Genomic DNA, 23,790 nt, shown 5'->3' with positions numbered 1-23,790 from the left:
CAGGAGATTAAAATGCTAGGGAGCGAAATGATTTTCATGATACGACATTTTAAGCCTGGGGGTTAATTCAATCCAGGACTTCAAAAGTCAACCTTGACTCTGTCAGCAAGAGTACGGAGGGCGGGTGCTGCTGAGGACAGGCTGCAGCCACACAGCCTGACAAGGATCTGAGTTCAACCCCTTGCACGGCAGAAGAGATCTGACTCTTCTGAGCTGTCCTCTGGTCTCCACATGCACACGCCCATACACACATGCGCACACACAGAAAATAAATATAATTACAAATACTTTCAAAAGCAAGAGGTGCTAGGGCTGCACATTGGAGCAACAGCCCCTGACTGCGGATGTGTTACGAGGGGCATCGTTAGGAGATCAGAGACCGAGGAGGAAGTGTAGTCACGAGGAAGCAGGAGTCCTGCTGATGTGCAGTTCTCACAGTTAACATACATGACCCATCTCTAACCCCATGTCTGAATGTATCTGTGTCTTGGAGTTGTCTGCTGAGCAGCTGACCACCAGGAAAATGCATCCTCAGCTCCAACAGGCCAGCCCACACTCTGAGGGTCAGCAGAGGGCCTCTTTCACCCAGAGGAAGATGAGAAACAAATGATCATTTTCTAATTCTGTCCTCATCCAAACCAACAACATTCATGATTTCCTAAGGAATTTTAAAAGCTAGGGACGGTCTTTGTTTTTACCATAGCAGGGTACAATTTAAAATTCAGACCAGAATAATCTAAGGTCCAGGAAGACTAGTTTTCCTGGTATTCGGGATGCTGTAGCTGGATGCACTCCCTAATCAGAACACAAGAGAAACATCACAATATTGGTTTCTGTTTCACAGGACACCTCAGACATAGCAAATTCATCTCTTAGCAGTCACCATGGCTCAGTCTTAGCATTTGTCCCCCTTTGAGTCCACAGACCCTGGCTGCCTGTTTGTGTACAGCAAGTGTTAGTGGAGCACAGCCATGCCTGCCCTTTATTACACATTACCCACGGCTGCTCTCTGTGCTGGGACCGCAGGACTGAGTAACTGGACACGAGACAAACTGTCTGGCAAAGAGAAAAAACACTATCTTGTTTATCACATTCTTACTTATTTAGTGTGTGTGTGTGTGTGTGTGTGTGTGTGTGTATGTATGTGTCTTTTTGTGTATGTGTATGTGTGTGTGTGTGTCTGCAAGTCAAAAAGCAACTTGTATTGGTTCTCTTTTTGGACCTTGTGCATCCTCAGGAATCAAACTCTGGTCTTCAGGCTTGGCAAGAGGTGCCTTTACTTGCATCTCATTAGTCCTATCATTTTTGCACATGATGGGGTCTCTGGTAAGCCAAGATGGCCTTGAACTCTATGTAGCCAGGGCTGACCATGACTTCTAATTCTCCTGCCTCCCAAGCTCTGGGATTAAAGGCATGACCCACCATGTTCAGTGCACACAGTGTTGCAGACTGAACCCTGGGCTTTGTACACTCCACGTAGGCACTCTACCCCTATTTGGCCCTTTGCAGAACGTGCCTGCTTTGGGTTAAAGAGAAGATTCAGTGGTTACGGGTACTGACTGCCCTTGCAGAACAGTGGGGGTTCCGTTCCCAGCACCCATGTCAGCCGGCTCCCAACCACTCTTGCCTCTGTGGGCTCTGACATGTATGTGGTGTGCATAAACCTATGCAGGAAAGTACAGACATGCAAATAAAAACATGAAACAAAACCTGAAGAATTTGCTCATCTTTGGTTTCAAGAAAATGCCCAGGCTTGCTTTCAAGATAGCATTGCAAGGTCTCTGGAGTCCCTTCCTATCTTTCTAATTGGATCCTCAACCAGCGTCTCCAAACCTCTGACTCCACCCACCCAACCATGCAGTCTGATACAAAAGACCGACTCCCCATAGAGACATGTGTCTCTCCCACAGCCACAGAGAACACAGCTTGTCCTTTTAAATTCAGCTCATCATCTTCTCTATGGAATCTCCCTTGACCTCCGCAGCTGAGACCATCCTTCCTCATTAATCTTCCTTAGCAGGCATCAGAGCCTGGTCCTTATTTACAGCCAGTCCCCTCCTTAGATCACCCAAGGCCTCCACATCTGGCACCGAAACTCACTTCTCTCTCTAGCCCCATCATTTAGGGACCTTCAGAGAACTGCTCAAGAGATAAATCTATGCTAGCCGGCATATGATTTGGCCAGCTAGGCTTGAGATTTCCGCTGGCACTTCTGAAAGGTGCTGTGTGTATCACTTAGCATCTGACCTAAGCACACAAGCAGAAGAAGAGGGTTCCAAGTCACTCACCAGTGAGTTATGGTCAGCTTCTTCATAGGGATTTTTTGCTCTCCAAGGTAAACGAGGACACCAGTTTTCAACCTGAAAAAGATAAATCAGAGACAGTAAGGATACTGCCTCATCTTTCAGTGCACACACTCGGACAGAGGGCTAAGAACCACTTTCAACAAGGGGCATGGCGATTATACAGGATATTATTAACCAGATAGTAACCAAACTCCTGCCAGATGTAGGTGCCCTCTGAGGTACAGAAACCTTCAGCCAAGGTCTTAAGAACCTGTCCTACCTTATGGGGACTGACTTCTTCCTTGGTAAATTCTCACTCTTCCATGGGAGGGAAGGCGTGTCCTCTGGCAAGAGGTTAAAAGATCTGAACGTGTGTGCAGGGTCACGGCACTGTGAAAGAGTCACCGTGCACCATTCAGCAAGTGGGCAAAGATGATCTGTGATCCGCTCAGGGAACAACAGATGGCATTCAGACCAAAAAATCATTTTCTGATTTGAGGATCAGGAAACCGCGCTTTACTGCGAATTACTCAAGTTTTTTTTTTTTTTTCTTTTTTTCTGGATACTGTCCTGACACTGCCTCAAGAAATAAGATGGGGAATCCAGGACTGGTGGCTCACACCTGTCATGCCAGTACCCAGGCTGTGACTGCAGTAGGATCAGATGTTCTAGGCTATACAACAAGTTCGAGGCCAGCTTAAACTACATGAGACCCAGTCTCCAGGAACAGCAAACCAGGAATGGATTACCTATCCATTCAGTGATCGTACGAGAGCTCTTTCACAGAAGGATCTGTCTGCACACAAGCGGTGTCCAACCTGCTTCACTGAGGCAGCTACAAAGTTCCTCATAACTGAAATGCAACACACGCTCCCTAATGCCGTAAGCAAGTCTATAATTTTGTGTGAGCATGCATTCATAGTTCTCTTGCATGTCTGTGGCTTACAGGCTGAGGCTGAGCACGCCAGACAACTGTCAGGGGAAGGAAAAAAGGAAGAAGAAGGCTTGTAGATATTTTTTCAAGAAAAGTTACCAGAGATTAGTGAAATCAGTAACTGTTAGGAAGGGGCTCAAGCTATGGCTCAGAGGTTAAGATAGTCTGCCGCACTCACAAAGGACACAGTTCAGTTCCAAGCACCCACATGGGGCAGCTCACAACTACCTTGGAGCCCTGCTCCAGGGGATCTGACACTTTCTTCTGGCTTCTGAGGGAGCTGATCTCACATGCATATATTGACCTCTCTTAATATATGCATAATTGAAATACAAATTCTAGGAGAGGAAAAACAAGAAACCCATTGGGTGACATTGACATTTTGGACTGTTTATCTAAAATAGCTTCAGAATTTCAGAGCTAGCATGAGCATCCCTTTACTAATTCATACAGCACTGCCAAGGAAGGCTCGCAAAGTGCACCGGGGATCACATCTCTTCAGTTTAGGGAGGCAGGTCAGGTTTTACAGAGGAGCATCCTTCGAGAGTCACTGGTTCAGGGAACCGTAGCCTTTTGGGTTGACAGATCAGTCAGACAAGGAAATTTGTCTTCCAGGGCTGGGTAGGTTTTCAAAGACATATGCCAGTTTCGGGGATCTCATAATGCAAGGTGGTATTTACTTTGACCGAAAATAACTGACCCTATTTGCATAAAGCCATCTGCTGCAGAAAATGGTCAGAAAGCAACTTGGCTCAGGGCAGCAAGGCTTAAGGGGTGGAGGGGAAGTGCAGGATCCCCTTTCCTCTTATGAAGTAAAACTGACTTTGGTGATGTCTGTGGGTGACTGCGCCCACTCAGGAATTCTCCCTATGGGGAAAGTGCAATGCCTTCACTCATAAAAAGAGAGAATGAACCTGCTTGAGGCCCACGGCCTAAACTACTGTGGACCTTCAACAGTTAGACCATGAAAGGCCTCAGGAAAACTGAGCAGAAAAAGGGGCCTGACAAAGCGTGACACTTCAGCCAGCCCCAGAGACGCCACAAACATCTGTGCTTCCTGCTCTGGGGCCAGACTGATTCACTTGGCACCAATTAAATTTTAGTAAATGGACTCAGTAAAATGTCCCTATGAAGCATATTTATAACATGAAGGCTTTGGGTGGGTCTTGACGGCTAGACCTTCAACCATGCATGTAAGTGTGTGTGTGTTTCTGTGTGTGCACAGAAACACACACACTCACACACACACATAGAGCATGATGTCAAGAACCCTCACAAATACACAACTAAGTTCATTTTTTTTAAAAATTACTTTTATCCTCATTCACTTAACTAATTTTTTTTTTCGTGTATGTGATATATGTTTGCTTCCCTGTGTGTGTGTCTGTACAGGTAGATGTGTGCACATGTGTATACATGTGGATGGCAGAAGATAATGTTGGGTGTTTTCCTCTATTACAATTTGTTCTTTCTTTCCTCCTCTTCCTCCTTTTTTCTCTCTTTCTCTTCTTCCTCCCTCCCTTTCTCCCTCCCTCCCTGCCTCCCTCACTTCTTTCCTTCCTTTGGAGACAGGGTCTGTATGTGAACCTGGAGCCCAGTCATTTAGCTGGCTCAGCAAGTTCTGGGGATCCCCCTGCTCCTCCCTGACCTGCTCTAGGTGCTCATGTAGGTGCTGGAGAGCCTGGCTCAGATCCCTGTGTGAGCGCAGACGCTTGACTGACGGGACCTCTCCCCAGCCCATGAATAAATGAAGTCTATATAAGAACCTGTCAGGATAAAAAGAAAAATCTCCCCACCAAGTATAGAATGGGAAAAGATGAAGCAAGACTAGGAATAAAGAAGACCAACGACACCATGGTGTGACCAGATATTGGTAAAAGAATGCCCTCCCTCACGTCCCTCCACCCAGTGATGAACCTTCCAAGTCATACTCTGATGAAAATAAAATCCACCCAAGACGATTTAAAATTGGACTTCACTGGAGAACTCTCAAGGCTGTAATTCCTTTTGTGAGCTGATCATTTTTCTTAGTTCTTCTTTCTCTAAATCGCTGGCTACCCCTTTGCTGCCTCCAAGGACATCTCTGCAAATATGGAAAATAGAGTGGTCCAATTGAGCTCTTAGGCAGCAATTTCAGCCACGCATACAATTGGGATGGTGGGAAAATAGATACAGACCTTAACCCACAAAGGGAGAGTGGGCGGATGGTATTTTCCACCATAAGGATGGGATAACTAGTTGATGAAATAATTAAATTACATGTAAACCAATTACCCTGTGGGAAGAAGAGGGAAACAATTTTTTTCATTGGAACCTCAGAGGATTACCAGGGTTGGAGGAAGGCCAGAGTTGGCGATAACTCAAGTGGCCAGCAAACTGCCCTCTACAGGGCATCATTTTCCTAAATACAAGCACCACAATGAGCAAGCAGGGCAAACTGTGCATGCAGCAGACAGCCCCACCTCCTGATACATAACCGCATTTTCTGTCTGATGTGTCCCCTGTCATTTAATGAGCTTGGCCCATCAGTGTAACAGCATATCAACAAAGCTGACCCCAGGAGGGGCCCACTTCCTGACGCATCAGAATTGCTCTGATTGGAACTATTCAGAAGCGCTACTCTTGGGCTGGCTCCCAGAGTCCTTGGTTCCTAAGGCTGCCCCCAGCCCAGACACCTCCCAACATGGCTGTCAGCCACGCATCTCCAGCTGTGGCCTTTTGATGCACAGGCTCACTGTCCCTTACCTCTGTCCAATCTTACGGAACACACACAACCCTCTCAGAGGCAACCACTCATCAAAGGCAGCCTGTAGTTTACCGCAGTAAACAGTAGGAAACAGGATTTGGCAGCCAGCTCGGTGGCTAGAATGCTTTGCTACTCATGGCTGAGGTCCTGAGTTTGATCCCTGGAGCTCATGTTAAGCATCCCACTGTGTCAGTGTGTGCCTGTAATGAAGCTGGGAAGGGACAGTCTGGAGACATCCTGGCGAGTCTATCTGAGGCAGCAAGCACTAGTTTCCATGAGAAGCCCTGTCTCAAAAACTAAGGTGGAGACATCCAACATGCCACCTCCCTGCCCCCGCACACACAACTCAGACAGGTACACACTCACCAACAGGTGCACACACTCAAAATTGAAAAACGTCTGAATTCATGGCAACACGTCCAGGAATCAATAAAGCAGTAGTACCACCCGAACTGCATTCAATTTGAAGGCAAAATTCTTTAGACACAAACTAATCTTTTTAGTGAGCGAGCCACAGGCTGCAAAACGAAGAGGAGGCAGAAGGAGGCAGGGAGGCTTCGCTGGCCTGGAACCTGGCAACACCAGTGGTATTCAGCGGAGAGGCTCTGTACATCGCTTTTCTTTGGAAATGAGACATAAAATAAAACAATTCTGACATACCTCCTGGTGGTTTAGACTTCTTTGAACTGAATAGGTTTTTAGTTTTGTCAGGAGGCTGGTGAATCAGAGCAGTATGAGTGCCTCAAAGTTCTAACTGGGTCAGGCTGGTTTTTCAAGACGCACAGTATGGAAGAGTCTTTGCATCCAAGGAAAAAGAAGCTGCTGGCGGATGCACACAGGGCTGCAGGGAGGTGAACAGAGCCTGCTGTCCATACTAACAGTAGAGGATGGGTAGGCGCAAATGTGCAGTCCCGAAGGGCCTGGTCTCTCTGAGCCGATGCTCTTCTCTGTGGACAGAGCCTTGGTTTTGGTCCCTTCTCTTGCTCATGTAGATGAGGGCATCACCAGACACCCCGGGACTCATGCCACCTTTTCCAGGTAACAAACTCAACCCAAACCAACCGCCAGGCAAAGCAGCAAGCACATTTAATCCCACCTCTAGGACTAGTGCACTAACAAGACGAGTCTGTGTCTAAAGAGTTTGCCTTCAAATTGAACAGGATTTGAGTGGTGCTATTGTATTACTGACTCCTGGAGGCAGAGGCAGGTTGACCTGAGTTCTGGGTCAGGTGGGTCCACATAGTGAGTTCTAGGATAGTCCAGGGCTCAGAAGCTTGTTTCAGAAAAATCTAAACAACAAACAAAATTCCGCCTCTAAAACCAAATGCCTAAGAAAAGAGAGACTCCGACTCTGTGTGCTGGGGACTTGGGGTGTTTCAGTTTTCTCCCTTTTGTAATTTGTATGTGATAATGGAGATGAGTGTATGATTGTGTGTGTGCATGTGTGTATGTGTGCATGTATGCATGTATGTATGTGTGTGCATGTGTTCATTTGTGTGTTCATGTGTATATGTGTGCTTGTGTGTATGTATGTGTGTGCATGTGTTCATTTGTGTGTCCGTGTGTGTGTGTATGTGTGTGTGTTTGTATGTGTTCATGTGTGTGCATGTGTGTGTGTGCGCGTGTGTGATTGTGTAAAGGCCATGGATCCATTTACTTCATCCCTCCATATCCACAGCAGCCATATTTCCAGGCATTCCAGAGAAGCCCGGGACCTACAGGTACTATGTGTTTTCTTCTGGTAAGAGTTTCATTTTTAAATTTTAACAATTTTTCATTTTTGGAATTAAAATATAATTATACCATTTATCCCTTGCCACCAGGCCTTTCATTCCATGGTGGTTACACCCTTCAACTGTGAGCCCAAGTGAGCTTTCTCTCCTCAGGTTGCTTTGGTGAAATATTTTGTCCCAGCAGAGAAGAGACACTGACACACATGGTAAGGGACGAACAATAGTTAATAAGGGAGAGACGTTATAATGATAGAATAAAAGTCACTCAGTGGATTGTTTGCTTCTAGAAATTTCTACTGAATAAAACCAGGTCTCTGCTGATTATGGGTAACTGAAAACCCTTGGAGCAAAATGCAGATGGGGCCGTGGGGAGGATGGGGTCTAGAGCAACTATCATGGCCTCTACAGAGTAAGCAAGAGCCCTACAGACACAGAATGAGGCTCAGCCCACCATGTGTAGGAGAAAGCCAGGGGCTGGCATGATCTTTGAGAGCCCTACTCAGACTATGGCAGAGAAGCTGTGAGACATCTTCCCCATGCCTCAGAATGAGCGGATTCTAATGGGCTTATGACACAGATGTTTTAGATCATGAAAGTCACTTCTCATCATACAGGAGAGAAGGCAAATGAATTCCTCTGCAGATGATCATACAGATAACACTGACATGCTGACACCCTTCCTCCTAAATTTCTCCTTAGGTGTTCAGTGCAATCAAAACTGGCTTCATCCAGCCTTAATCCATGTGAACAGCCAGAGGTGGGAGGTCGCCACATCTAGCACGTGACTTTGCCTGGTTATCATCTTCCACGTCCATGAGAATCATTCTGTAATTGGCTCTTTCATTCTAATCTGATTCCTCATTCTCCCTCATGAAATAATACAGGATGGAACTACTCTGTGAATAAGCTCAAAATTCCCTTGCTTTGTGTCTTAATCTCAGAGTCTTAGCAGGTTTTTCAAGATAAGGTTATAGCTAGGAGAAATTACCAATGTCACTAAATACTGATGTCAACAAAAGGGTATGAACACCTAGAACAGAGTCATTCATCCAATAAATATATGCACCAGGCACTCCTATCTTCTTAAACAGTCCTGGTTAGTATAAGTGCTAAAATGATCATTAGTCAAAAAACAATGAGCATTCCTCACGCACGCATGTATTTCAACTAATGACTTCTTAATGATAACAAGAAAAAAAGGATGCAAGCAAGCCAAAAACAAACCAAAACCAATCTTCTTTTAAATATTACAAAGTGTTAGAAACCCGTGGAAGCCAACTGGGAAATAAAGGTTTTCCTGGGGCCAGTGAGGATGGTCAATCCCCAGGTTCCCTTGAAGTAGAAGGAGAATCATGACCTCGCCTGAGACTGCCCTCAACCATCAGATGTATGCAATGCTATGCACATGCCTCCACATATAATAGTAAGTAAGTAAGTGATAAATATTATAAAAATATTTCAAGGTTTTCTATAGAATTCTATAGGGTGACTGGATAGAAAATGAAAGTAATTCACCTCAGTGGACATTCTTATTATGAATGAGGGGGAAAAAAAAAACAGAAAGGACATTACTGCTCCTAGTTATGGTGGAGGAGAAGGTATATTGTAGATACTTGGGAAAACAGCCAGTAGCAAAGAAATCTTGGAGAGTCCAGAGTGGACATGACCAACAGACTCAGCTGGGCCACCTGTGGAGAGGGGAGAAGAGAAGGGAGAGAGGGGAGATCCAGGAGACTAGACACCAAGAGGCCAAAAGCCAAAAAGAGTAAAGAGACTGGCGAAGCCAAAGTGGATGGCTGGGCTATAGAGGGAAGAACAGCTGGGAGAAGGGTTATCCTAGCCCAGTCCCTGAGCTTGGAGAGTTTCAAGTAGGGGTTGGAATACACTAGCTAGAAGGGCCCTGAACTAGGACTGACTGAGGGATGCTGGGAGAACCTGGTGGCCAATGTCCACTTTAATATGTCAGCAGGCATCTCAGCCATTTTCCCTGGGTTTTCAATCTAACACCTTATAGACGACGAAGCATGGCTAGGCATTGGGATACTGGCCTAGCTTGCATGAGGCCCCAGCTTAAGGTGGAAAGGAAAGTGGGAAGAGAGAGGGTGTGAAGGAGGGGGGGAGGAAAGGGTGAGTGAACACACAACACAGTGGTATAAGCCTCCTGGAAAAAAGTGTGAAATGACATCTGTGATGCAAAGCTGACCCACAGCCATGGGACAACCAACAAAAGGCCAGGGTGCAGTGCCACAGAGAGAATCGTCAGAGGTCAGAGCTGGATACACTGATAGTGAGCAAAGGTAAGGAGGGTCCTGGTTTTGCTTTTCATACTGTCCCTCAGGTTTCCATGTGAGAAGTTTTGTTAAACTCACTGGCACCCAAACCAGGCAGGATATAGCCTGGCTGGTGGCTCAGTATTAGCATGGCGACTCATCATTGGGACACAGAAATGGCCAGTGCTGCCAAAGCTGGTTATAAGAGTGCACATCTGTAATCCCAGCACCTGGGAAGTTCCGGGTCATCCTTAGTAGCCTGTGACCCTTCAAAAAATGTGAAATGTATTTTGATCACATAACACAGACACACTATCAGACAACACTGAAAAGTATGTAAAGTTCAGCTGGAAGATGGTTCAGCAGGTAAAGAACAAGTGTGAAGGTCTCATGCCTGTGATCCTAGACTTCTACAGCAAGGGGATGCTGGGACCAGGATATCCCCATAGTCTGAGGGCCCATGAACTTTGCTATACACAGCAGAAAAGCAACGGACACTCTGTATCAAGTTGGAAGGTGAGAAGGGACACCTGAAGCTTGCCTCTAACTGGCTCACATGCTCCATAGCATACTAATGTCCACACAGGCGCGCACGCGCGCGCACACACACACACACACACACACACACACACGTATATGCAGACTAAACATAGAACAGTTAGCAGTTGACTGTACAAGAGCCCTGACAACCATGTGTTCCAGGGAGGACAGATTCAGTAGTTTGGGGTCTGGCAGGTCTTGCTCTTTCCTCAGGAGTTTTGGGAGGTGGAGACCAGGACAAGATGTTCACTATAAATGTCATTAGGACTAATTCTAGGAGGAGAGAGGTAGGAAAGGGGCAGAGACATCAGCCAGCTATACACAGCTCTCCCAAGTTGAGATGGCTTGAACAACCCTTTTGCAAGGAGCATCTCAATACTCAAGCAGCAAGAACAACGAGTGTGTGGAGACGGGAGGATAAGGAAGAAGTCTGGGTGCAGAAAATGGAAAGATCTCAACCACAGAGCTCAGCCAACTGCCCTGACAGCCAGAACATCTTATCTTATGGAAAGAGAATTTCCGACTTCACATAGCTAAGCACGTTAAAGGCACATTTTGGTCTACTCAGCCACGGCCTAGAGGAACGTTTAAAGCATGCCTTGACCTGTTCCCACAAGTCAGTTTGTTGTTCTGCTTTTCTCCTGCAGCCTGAACAGTCAATTCCCGAAGACTGCCCACTCTGACGGATTAGTCTCTGTAACACCATTTCCAAGTTATCTTTCACAGGCCATACAGGCCATAAATCCTGATCATTGTGCGGGTTATTAGGATTTCATTTCATGCTTGCATTCACAAGCATTTAAGCTTCCAACCTTTCCTGTTGGGCATTAATCTTGGCAGTAATCAAGGGATTAAGTACGCTGAATTTAAACTCAAGGTTAATAGCATGCTCAACCAATATTGGTTTTACATATTGCCAAGGGAAAACCGAAAGGCAGGGACCTTTATGTCCATTGTTCATGAAACAGAAGGAACAGATTGATGGGTAAGGCATGAAATTGCTTTTGTTCCATTAGGAAGGTCTCTCTCTGTCTCTCTTTCTCTCTCTCATACACACACCTGTCGAGGCTGGCACTTGGAGTAGTAGCTTGTAAACAGCTTAAGATCTAGCAATAAATCACTGGGCAATTTGATTATCTCATACTAAATATACCTGTAGTAGCTATGGAAATGGTTCAAAAACATATCAACCAAAGGCTGGGGGAGAGAGCACAGTTGGCACAATGCTTGCCAGTCAAGCATGAGGATCTGATTTCTATCCCTAAGCTGGGTATGGTGGTGTGCACTTATAATCCCAAGGTTGTGGAAGTAGAGAGACAGGCAGATGCCTGGGCCTCATAGGCCAGCCAGCTTAGAGTACAGTCTGTTTCATGAAAGAAGGTTATTTGTAGAGAACACAGGAGACATCTCAGTGAGTAAAAGGCTTATATAACCAGTGTAAGCCTCCACCCCTATAAAAGCCAGGAAGGCATGGCAGTCATCTATAATCTTAATACTCGGGAGGTAGAGACAGGAGATCCTCAGGGCGAGCTAGTTAGGCAGACTAGCTAGAATCAGCTACTTCAGGCTTCAGTGAGAGAGCCTGCCTCAATAAAATAAAGAGATGCCTGTCTTCAACTCTGGTCCTCCATGTACAAATGCATACATGTGTGCCGCCCCCCCCCCACGTGGCCATATATATGAACGGGAAACAAAAAGCGAGCAACCAAATGATGACAAAGTAGAGCCCGAAGAACTACACAGAGAGGTTGATCTCACACACATACCATAGTACCAATGAGTCACGAGATCTAGAAAATTACATTGCTTGCTAGGTTTTTGGAACAATGATATAAGAAGAGAAAGATACACAGGTATCAAATACATGAACATCATCCATCAGTGTACCGTTGACGGGGATGAAGAAACTTGTTCCGAGTTCTCTAAGAGCCATTAGCCATAGAAGGTGCCGACAGCTGAATTGAATTCATACGCCCGAAACAAGGACAGTGGCAGCAATTCCTCTGTGCAGCCTTGTCTCTAGAATGGGAACAGCCACACAGCTCAAAGAAACTGATGGACAAAGTGACCTGCCTGGTGAGGAAGTATGAGGCTGTCGGATGAGCTCAACCATTGGCACACTCTTATGAAGAACGGAAGAGTGAGCAACACCTGGCTTTCACTAGCTATGACCTCATGGGAGCCTGGTGGGATTTCTCCTGCTGGGATGGTAGGCATCAGAATTAGGGAGCAGTGGGAATTAAGCAATGATCATCTAGTGAAATCAGCTCATTAGGGTTGTACGCCCATCTCCAGTGGGTTTCAGCAGAGAGAGAGAGAAAGCACAGCCAGCGTCTGTTGGCCTCTTAGCTGAGTTTGTAGTCCTTCAAAATGAAGGACTGAGGGGGCACTGAGTGCTGAACTCTGAAGCCAAGGAGACCCAACTCTTACGGAGACACTGCCGATGGCCATGGGCAGCAGGTGAAATGTGGCTGGGTATCTGCAGCATCAGGCAAGTAATGTTTCGCTCTTCTTGTAACTGCCCTAGAGGGGGCAGAAGATACGACATAGACAAATGTATGTGAGCCCCTCTCTCCACTGTCTGACTACAGAGACAATGGAGCCCACGGAAAGGCTGACGCCAGTCGTGGAGAGGGAGGGCTTGTCTCCTGGAAAGAGATTTCACACACTCTGACAACTTGTCAGACCATCATGAAGGAGAGGCTGGAGCTGAGGAAATGATGGTGGGCAGGGCCATGTGTTGAGCACATCTGCTTAGCCATGGATAGCTCTTGTTCTCCATTCCAACCTAAACCTCATGGCAGGGTCCCAAAGAAGGACTTGGGGGGGGCACTGGTCCTTTTCATTTGTCTCTCTCTCCAATATGGTCCTTGAATAAGCTTTCTTGGCTCTCACTGTTGCTTGTCTCTCACTGGTACAGTGGGGACAGTGACTAAGCCTAGCTTACCAGGGTTGCCAGAGCTCAGGCTTGACCCTAACAACTCCAGGAATGGTCTGGCTATCTCACAAGCGCATCCCTAAAGAAGGGATGCCCCTGACCAGTATTGCTACACCGCTGTCACCAATGTAGTGTCAGGCCGATGACGAGCAGCCTAGAGTGGCCGCAGCTCACATAGAGAAGGCTGTACTTTTGGGGACTCCATTAAAAATAATTTGTAGATTACAAGGTGGTTAATGGCCAAGGAGGTCATAGGTAGAGTGGATACTACTTCTATTGTCTTGCTAAGTAGACACATCAAACTGCCTTCCATATAGGTATATTCACAAGACTCTTACTCTTGACCAGAGATGCCTCTTTCTGCAGTATATAGCAATGTGGAGATTCTTGACTGGTGGAAGTTTTGAGAGTGTCTCTGGAGTGCTCAGTCCTAAATGGCCATCTATACCAACCCCTCCCTCACAAGCATCAGGAAACATCAGGGAAGGGGCCAGGATGAATGTTAGAGGCAGGGGATGGGAGAGAGCTGTGGCATACTGTGACAGGAGATAATCAATGCACTTGGGATCCCCTGTAGCTATGGTTACCTGGACAAGACTTACACAAGGTCAAGCCAGTCAACATTCCAGCCAGCAGGACTAATTAGACTCCTTGGATTACTTAAAAAAAAAACAAAACAAAACAAAAGGTAGGACACAAAGGTAGAAGGGTTATGTTAGGGGTGTGTGGAGGGAGGGGGAGTAGGGATGGGGCAGACAGGATCAGGATACAGTGCAAACACAGGAAACTGTCAGGTGATTTACAAGGGTAGGCTGGTTATATAGCAGCTCCGTTACTCACTGCAGTAGGATACGCCAAGACGATGGAAGGAAATGCAGGGAGAGCGGCACGTCCTGAATCTGAAGGGTCCAGTCCATCCCTCAAGTGACACTTACTTTAGGTCTCCTCGGTGTCTGTCTTTGTTCTGATGCCAAACCCAGAACCAAGCTCAGCTCTTTCCACAAAGACTGGAAATGCCACAGCAGCACCCACACACCTACTGACTGAGTTTACACTGCAGGTCAAACTAAAATGGCTTTCTCATTTTGCCAACTTCAAGAGAGACATGGTATATGATATGAAAGGAAGTAGGTCTCAGAGTTCAACCACATAGAAAAACTGAAGCAGCAAGAAAGGAAAGGAGTAAAGTGAAAAAGCTAGACTAACAAACAGGTCTACAGAACTGTGTTACCTAGTATTTTATTTGTGTGTGGTGTGTGTGTGTGTGAGAGAGAGAGAGGGGAGGGGAGGGAGAGAGAGAGAGAGAGAGAGAGAGAGAGAGAGAGAGAGAGAGAGAGAGAGAGAAAGAGAGAGAGAGATATTATTTACATATGAATGTCCACAGAGGCCACATAGCTGTATTGTCAGCATTTTATGTGTGTGTATGTCTTTGTGTATGTGTGTGTATGGGGAGCAGATCATCTACATACAGGTGCCCATAGAGGCCAGAGGAGGGTATGGGATCCCTGGAGCTGGGGTTAAAGGCTGTTGTTATCAGCCCGACATAGGTGCTGGGAACCAAACTCAAGTGTGAACAGCAAGCCTATCAAACTGAGGATAACACATTCTGATGTGAACCTGGGCATCCTCGTGCCGACCCGATGGGAGACAGATGTTTTCAAAAACAAACGGAACTACACCAGAAGGACTTGAGGAAGCACGTTCTGTCACAGAGACTGAGAAATGGCTAAAGAGCAGATAAGATGCTCCTGGGCTGGAATCTTTTGGGAGAGACCATTCCTCCTGCAGCTGTCACCGAGTCTATGAGACAATGAAATAGGCCCTCTTCAGAGGCACTTTTAAAGCCCAATTGTGAAAGAGAGGTTTATATTACTTATTTTGCTAGCTGCTCTGATGCAAACCTGGACAAAAGCAAATTAAAGAAGGAAGGCTTGATTTTGGCTCAGAGTCTGAGGACACAGTGCATCATGTTGGGAATGCATGGTGCCAGATGGTCACATGGGACCAACATCCAGGAGCAGAGACAGATGGACCCAGCTCACTTTCTTCTGTTTACTCAGTCTGGGACCCCAGCCCACTGGACCACATTTAAGTTAGATCTTTCCTGCTTAGCCCATGCCATAAACTTCCTTACAGACATGTCCAGCAGCTCGTCTTCTAGGTGACTCTAGACCCTGTCAAGCTGACGACCAGTGCTACATACCACAGGGTTCCCAGATGCTGAAGAGGAGCCCCTGCACCCTCTCTCTCCAATGCTGTGGTTATTTATACCTGTCTTTTCTTTCTCTCACATCTGAATCTCTCTTTTCTTTTTCCCATTAAACTCTTAAGATACAGAATGCTCAGCACAGCGGCAAGAAAATGAGCTCTCAGTAGATGCTGTCAACCTAGTGCCTACAACAGAGGTCAGTAAAAACTCACTGAACTGAATCCACTAATGAGAAGAAACAAGAAGCTGGTCTTATGCCAAGGCTACTGAAGCCTAACCGCACCTCAGGAAGAAAAAAATAGGTCTGGGCCCATGAAACCATATATACATATGCTCTATACAGACCAATGCACCTACACCGCCCATGGGCTCTTCTCCTCAAACCCCTTCTTTCCTCTCTCTTTGTGCAGCTATCCTTCCTCCACTGGGCAAGTTAGGGCAAGTTTCAAAGGAAATGAACCTATCCTAAGCCGTGTCATGTCCCACCCACCCTATCTTCCTAGCTGTGGTCTAGGAGCTGGGGAAGAGGCTGAAAAACCCAGGCAGAATGTGACATTCTTCATTTCCTCAGTCCTCCCAATCCCACAAATGAGCCATGGTTGTCAATCAGGACCTAAGGCCAGACTCTGGCTTTGTCTGGGAAGGGATCTGCAAAGGAAACTTTGTAAAATTAAACTGGATGAAGAGTTGTTGCTTCGGGGCAGGAGAGGTACTTCTAATTGAGTTCTCACTGGGATGAAGGTCACCCACAGCCTGATTCTCTTTGCAGCAGGAAATGAGAAGGCTGTGGAAGCCAGGGATCAGGAACAGACTCAAACACGTGCTGCAAAACCAGTATCTTGGTAGCTGAGGAGGAACATCCAGGCCAGCCTGTGCTTCTGATTTCTAGAAGGCATTTAATTGTCATTAGTGCTGGGGTTTCCAGGGAACAAACGTGTCAAAGAAAAAGTATGTAGGAGCCTCAGTGGTAGGACCTGGGCATCAAAGCCCAGGGTTGAGGGGTGAGGGGGTTGACTATGATATAATGAAGAAAGTGGGTGTGTTAGCTACTTTCCTTTGTAATAAAAGACCTCACAAAAGCAACTTAATGAAGAACATAGTTTACCTGGGTTCAGAGTTTGAGGGTGCTGTCCTTCAGGCAGGAGCACCAGGACGCACTGCATCATAGTTGGGGGATCTTCCCCCTCAATTTACTCAACCTACAGACTCCCTGACAGACACTACTAGAAGTTTATCATGATTCCAGTTTGTGTCAACTTGACAATGTTAGCTATGACAGAGAGAATGTGGACATGGGAGAGGGGCACATGCCTTATAGTAATAGTGACTTGGGCTTGGTCATCCAATACGACATGATAGTAAGTTTATGGTACAGAAAAGAGAGGCCCACATCACACAAGGAAAAACCATGGCAAGAACATTTAATTCAGCCTAAAAAATGGAGATATTCTACCAGGCATCACTAAGAGGTTGTTACCATGCGGCAAAATAATGAAGGAAATGGTGGGGAGACCCAGCCAAGGCTGGCCCAGCCCCTACCTACATCATAGGCTGCAGCTAACAAATTATAAAGTTTTTAACTCTCCTCTTCCTCCTCCTCTTTCTCCTCTCCCTCCTCCTCCTCTTCTTCTTCTTTATCATCATCATCATCTTTTTTCCAAACACAAGTCCCATGTATCTCAGGCCTTCTTCCAATACTATGTAGTCAAGGATAGCCAGAACTTCTGACATTCCTCCACAGTTATTAGGTCTACAGGTGTGTGCCACTATGCCCAGTTTAGGCAGTGCTGGGGATAAAACTCTGGGTTTTGTGTGTGCTAGACAAGCACTTCTTCCAAAGGAAAACTATCTAAGCCAGGGACCCGTTAAGCGCTATGTGGCCTTTAAAAGACCTGCATTGTAAATGTACCTATAGAAGTGAAAAGGAAAATTGGAGAGAAAATAGTAAAGATGCTGACAGGAGGTAACCCAGTCCGTAGGAACGCTGGTGGCAGCAACAGCCAGGAGGAAGCGACTGCTACTGCTCATCACCAAAGAAACACAAATCAAAACAGAATCCTAACTTTAGGCTCATTAAGATGGTCACTGTCCCCAGACTAGAAGATAGCATGTCTTTGTATGGACTTGGGAAAGACTTAAGATTCTGGTAGTGTGCTTTCAGTCTTGTGCACCCAGTGCCTTCCTCCCCAAGCTGAGTGCTCTGTGGACTATGCGCCAAGAAGGCCTGTTGTCAGTCTGGGCTGCTACTTGGTGGATCTGAAGATAGCCCATGTTTTGTTCCCAAGGGAAGGGCTAGCAAGATGGCTCGAGGTAAAGGTGACTGCCACTAAGCCTGATGACCTGAATGTGCTTGGGAGCCACATGGGGAAGGAGAGAGAGACCCTCACAAGTTGTCCTTTGCCCTCCACTTATGTGCCATTGTCCCTGTACATGCATGCACAGTAAATAAATAAAAGTTTTACAAATGGACAAAAGAATGCTACATAAATGAAAAAACCCGGTGAAGACTGAGAGTCCTGCACTCTGTATTTTACTGAAATAGAAAAGTTAAAGCAAACAAAACAGCAAGTCCAGGCTGTTCTTCCTTTATGGGAAAATGTTCACGAGGGTGTCGGGAGGGAAACGAAGGCAGTCATTTGTCCTTCTGATCGTTTTCAGCTTCTCCAACTCCAGGCTCAGTTACAAAAGAGCCTCAGTGTAGACACAGACACACGTCCTCAGAAAGACTCACCTCACTGAGGTAAATAAAGAAGGAGCAGGAGGTCCCGTCCACTCCATAGTCTGCGTAGCAGGGGTCCGAGCGCCACATGTCCTTCATCCACTGAAATGAGAGGAGACATTGATGAGGAGACTGTGGAGGAGGGGAGAGGGGATAAATGACACAGTGGAGTGGCTGACTCAAGCAGAGGCCAGAAGTCCCTGAGCTGAGGGCCAGGTGACCATCTCAGCTCCTGGAGAGTTGCAGATGCTTGCCAAAGCAGAGCAAAGCAGGATCTCCACTTATACAGAGAGCAGAGGAGGCAAAGGGCGGGGGGAGCTAGCAAGACCACAGGGCCCTTCTATTCTACCAATTAGGAGGTCCCACAGTCACAGCACAGGGCCTGTGGGGCAGGGCTCACGCCACATAGAAGTGTCAGTGAGCACTTACAGCTGTCCCGGAACACCAGGGAAAGTTCCTAGGAAGCCCTCGCCATTCTTACTGGGAATACTTGAATGACAACCTTTTTTTGAACACCACTCACCAGGAGTGGTTTCTAGGAGCAGGCCAAACAAATATAATTTCTCTCAAAATGATAGGAGACAAACCAAGAAAAGGCCAGGAATCCAGGTGTGCACTGGGAACAAGCAGCTCTGGGAACAGCCAGGCCAGCCTACTGGGTGAGCTCTAGGCTAGTAAGAGACCAGGGCAAGTGGGGTGGCACCCAAGGAATGACACTCAAGGCTGTCCTTTGGCCTCCATACCTGCACAAACACACACATTCACCTGCACAGATCACACATCAGGCCCGGCTGCAGCTCATATGAAGCACTGGCCCAGCATTTTGGAGACCTTGCGTTTGACCACCAGTGGGAGTGCAGAGTTAAAAATGTGTCCAGTGTCTCTGGGCATCCATTTGCTTATGCAGGTATCACATTTACGCCACAATCTAGACACGGAACAGGACTCTGGGGACTCAGGGAGAAGAAGGAATTCTAACTAAGCCCCTTTGGTATTGGATCTTGAAGGATCACCTGGAAATGAAGGGCTGGGAAAGACAGAGTGGACACCAGAAGAGGTCCAGGTTCTCAGTCTGACTGGTGACAGTCACTGCTGACCTGCACCCCATGGGAGTGACAGAGAAAGGCCATCCACTGGTAGGATAGAAACACACTGGAAAGGATTTGCCCCATTGGCATCTTCTGGGGAGGGGGATGGAAGGTGTTAGGATGAACAGACATATTTCTACTTCACCTTGATTTTCCCCTCGCAGTGGGGATAGCCATCCATAGGAGGCAATACACATTTTTCTTGAACTCCATTAATGATATCTGCAAAGAACAGGAAACAAAAGAAACCATGAGAACCATACCAGAGAAGCCCAGCATCACATTCCATGTAGCTGAGGGACAAACTGAAATAGAGAGGTCTCCGTGGAGGCTAGGTTCTGTCTATGCAGCCCCTCCAGCTTCAGGCACGGCTGCCACCATGGCAGAATGCTGTTGTTGGGAGTTGGGGAGGTGGCTGTATGAATGACAATGCCCCCCTCAGACTCAAAGGGAGCGGCATTATTGGAGTGTGGCCTCGTTGGAGGAAGCCTGTCACTTGGGGTGTACTCTGAAGCTCAAGCCAGGCCCAGTGTCTCACTGTTCCTGCTGCCTGCAGATCCAGATGTAAACTCCTAGCCACCTCTCCAGCACCATGTCTGCCTGAATGCCACCATGCTTCCCACCACAATGATAATGGACTGTGAGCCAGCCCCAGTTGCCATGGTCATGGTGCCTCTTCCCAGCCAACAAGGACATTCTCTGGGATCTTAGTAGTCCTTAAAAAGAAAGGTGTGTTAGCATCTGTGACAGTCGTTCTTTCTCATTCTCCGCATCTGCTTGTTTTCATGTATACGGGACACATATGTGCATGCAGTGGAGGCCAGTAGACAACCTCACACGTCTACTCAGGAAAATTCTACAGTTTTAGTGCATTTATTTATTTATTTATTTATTTTTGAGATATGGTTTCTCATTGACCTGGAACTCACCACGTAGGCTAGGCTGGCTGTGTCCAGCAAGTCCCAGGGTTCTTCCTGCCTCTACTCCCCCAGTGCTGGGATTACAAGTATGTACCAACACATGTGGCTTCCTAACATAGTGGGGATTAGACAGATCAGTGTAAGCATTTCACCATGATCACCTCTCCAGATTCTGCAAATGTTTGTTTATAAGAACCCAATCACCTTGACTTTTATTTAGAACTGAATGGTACCTGATAGGTTAAAGGTGCCTGGTGATCTTCCCATAGTGGTTTTAAAGTAGCGGTGGGAAGAACAGACAAAAAGGAGCTCATAATCCCACCCTTAAGCTTCGGGAACTATGGCCATCTGTCTGTCCTCCCACTGGAAACTGAGCCAAATCTTCCTGTCCAGCTCTGCTGCCAACATCCAGGATAAGCATCTTCAGGAGGGAGGGAGACGCTCTGCCCCTGGTACCTCACACACATTTCCTCTCTAAAGATAAAGGGTCTCCAGCAACTTGTTTTGTATGCACAACAAGGCAGTGTTTCTCCTTGTACACCTGAGAGCAGCACTCGGCCACCTTATCAGATGGCCCCTGCAGGGTGAGTCCATGAAAGCTCAGCCACTGGCCCAGTGCTTGGCACCAGCCAGAAGGCAGCAATCTCTGCATTCGGCCTGGAGATACAGCTCTTGAAAGCACGTTCCTCGGCCAGCTTGGTTCTAAGAAGCAAGAGGAGTAAATCAGGGAACTGGCCAAGGTGAAAGATCATCTCCCATAGAAATGACCCAATACAACTCATTCTCTACTTGGAAATTCTTTGTCTAGGCCTGTCTCACACCATGGAGCAAAGAGAATTTCTACAACTAGGTCCCTGACAGATGTCTTAGTTACTTTTATGTTGCTGTGATGAAACAACATGATCGAAGCTAAATCTGGCTCCCGGCCCACCAACTGAAGGAAGCCAAGGCTCGAAGTCAAGCAGGGCAGGAACCTTGAGGAAGGAGCTCTCACAGATCCAGGAATAAACACTGCTCACTGGCTTGCCTCTCACCACTTGCTCTGGCTGCTTTCTTATATAGCCCAGGACCACCTTCCCAGGGTGACCCCACCCACATCCATCATTAACTGAGACAATTGTCCATAGGTGTTCCAACAAGCCAATACTATGGAGGCATTTCCTCAACTCTCTCTTCCCAGATGTGCCCAGGTTTGTGTGAAGCTGAAGTGCACCAACCAACCTGCACACCACACACTCTAGGCAGAAGATCTCAAAGTCACAAGGAAGTTCCGTCCCCCCAATGGGCCAGAGAAACCAAGGTGTCCCTAATTTACAAGATCGACTTGCAGCCTCTTAGGGACACACATTAAGGATAAGAACACACTGTACTCCAAAAGAAACTACCACATACAATCTTTACAGTTGAATAGAATTTTATATCCTACATATATTGTTCAGAAGTTGAAGCTCACCTTACACTGGCAACTCAGCTGGTAGAGTTCTTGCCTAGCATGCACAAAGCCCGGGGTCTCATCCCTTGCATCCAGATAAAGTGGGTGTGGTTATACATATGTAGTCTCAGTATGAGGGAGATGAATGCAAAAGGGTCGGAATTTTAGGGTTTACCTTGGCTACACAATGAGCGAATTCCCAGTTAACTGTGGAAAGGGAGAGTCCGGCCTGGCGAGGAAGGTGTAGTATCAGGAGCAGGAGGCTGGCTGGCTATACTGCATCCTCAGACAAGAAGCAGAGAGAGAACAGGAAGTGGTGCCAGGGATGTAGACCCTCCCAGAACAGCCTCAATGACAGTCTGCCAGCAGTTCTCCGCTTCATAAAGGTTTCATAACCATCCCAAACAAAGCTACCAGCTGGGTAATCTCAGGATTAACCATCAAAACCACTGGCCTATGCACAAACCCTTGGGAGCCTCTCACCAGTCCTTGCAAAGCTTTCTAAGAACCTATTCACCCTTCCTGGGCCAGGTACCGAGACCTGTGATGATAACACAGGATCTCATTGGACCTCAGAGCAACCGTGACAGCAGACCCTGGGGTGCTCGCCTTGGACACTGCACACAGGTCCTCACCCGTCAGCTCTCTTGTCACCCCTCCTCAGCTCTATGTCACTGTGCCTGAGACAGCGAGGGACACTGAGATTACAGTACTTCCAGTGAGAAAAGCTCCGTTATTTTAAGTGAATATAATAGGACCACAGCAGCAACGTGTGTGTACATATTTCCATTTCTGAGGCTGGGAGAAAAAACGGAATTTGTATATGATGTGGATAATCAGGGTCCTGCATAAATCTGCATGTGCTCATCGCTATGTAAATAGCACTTTCTGCAAGGATAAACTTAGTTCCCGGTATCACTTTTTCCTGAGACAAAATGTTCTTCAGTATTTTAGGCAACATCAGAAAGAACACAAAATATTCCACACAGGTATCCAGTTACAGTAAATGGGCAAGGCAATCACTATTATAAACTGGGAGACGGCTAGCTTTATATTTCAAAAACATTTTTTAAAAAGGGTTACCTATATATTCCCAGAAAAAAAAGTAGCTTCTCTGTACAATATTTAAAAAGTAAGATAAAAGCTGACATGTTGGAGACATTCTTGCTGTCCGTTCTGAGGAGACTATGAACCCTGAATGGCATCCTTGGGTTGTGCCTCAGGCGGTTTTGATGAGTACACTTCAGTAACAACTGCAACAGGAGAGAGCTGTTTAGGAGCTGCACTCTCTCGGGTAGCTTCCTGGAGGAAGCATCATGGCATGTCACTGTCCTTGTGAAACTGTGACAGTGCCCGAAATGTGCACATGGACATTTCTTTCAGTCCCTCAAATAAAATTTTTTTCAGTTTTTCTTCTAGAACAGGCCTGAGTAAACCAGTTCATACGTTTCTGTCTCCATTATCAAACTGTCAAAGATGTTCAGGACATGGAGTTTTGTTACCTAACAAGTTAGAAAGGTATACTCCACACCTGTATGTATTAGTGTTTCTTATCACTGGGGAAGAAAAAACATAGAATTAGAAGCTAAGAGAGAAAACTGGCAACAGAAGACTATTTTAGTGTATAAATTCCTTTGTCATAAGCCTTCATTGAAAAGGCGATTCAGCTAAGAAAAGTAGCCAAGCCTGCAGAAGCCTTTAATCTCCTTCAGTTGTCAGGAGAGAGAGGCAGAGGCAGGTGGATTCTCTGTATTCTAGGCCAGCCTGGTCTATAGAGGCAAGTTCCAGGGTAGGCAGGGCTACATGAGACTTTTTAAAAAGGGGTTAAGAAGAGACCAGCAAAGACCAGCCATGTGGCTAGGTGGGTTAAGGTGCATAATGCCAAGCCTGGTAACCTGGGTTCGATCCCAAGGACACACTCACAGTGTGGAACTAGAGAGCTGATGCCCATAGATTGTGCCATGACACATGTACTT

At 46.6% G+C, this 23,790-nt stretch overlaps 1 protein-coding gene across 1 annotated transcript in view; it reads right to left on the bottom strand.

Annotated features, from left to right (window-relative positions):
• The window catches only part of MGAT5 (alpha-1,6-mannosylglycoprotein 6-beta-N-acetylglucosaminyltransferase), a gene marked incomplete at both ends in the record, with an annotated part of 168,997 nt that overhangs the window by 95,087 nt on the left and 50,120 nt on the right, over window positions 1-23,790 (bottom strand). Inside the window, 3 exons of the mRNA XM_080917587.1 lie at window positions 2,289-2,360; window positions 18,387-18,476; window positions 19,608-19,684. Of these exons, the coding sequence (XP_080773713.1) occupies window positions 2,289-2,360; window positions 18,387-18,476; window positions 19,608-19,684 (239 nt within the window). The remainder of the gene's footprint in view (window positions 1-2,288; window positions 2,361-18,386; window positions 18,477-19,607; window positions 19,685-23,790) is intronic.

Source organism: Micromys minutus (genome assembly GCF_963924665.1).
Source record: "Micromys minutus genome assembly, chromosome: 6".
In the NCBI taxonomy this organism is placed as follows: domain Eukaryota; kingdom Metazoa; phylum Chordata; class Mammalia; order Rodentia; family Muridae; genus Micromys; species Micromys minutus.
The sequence above is the reverse complement of the archived record's forward strand: the minus strand, read 5'-3'. Positions and strand labels throughout refer to the sequence as shown.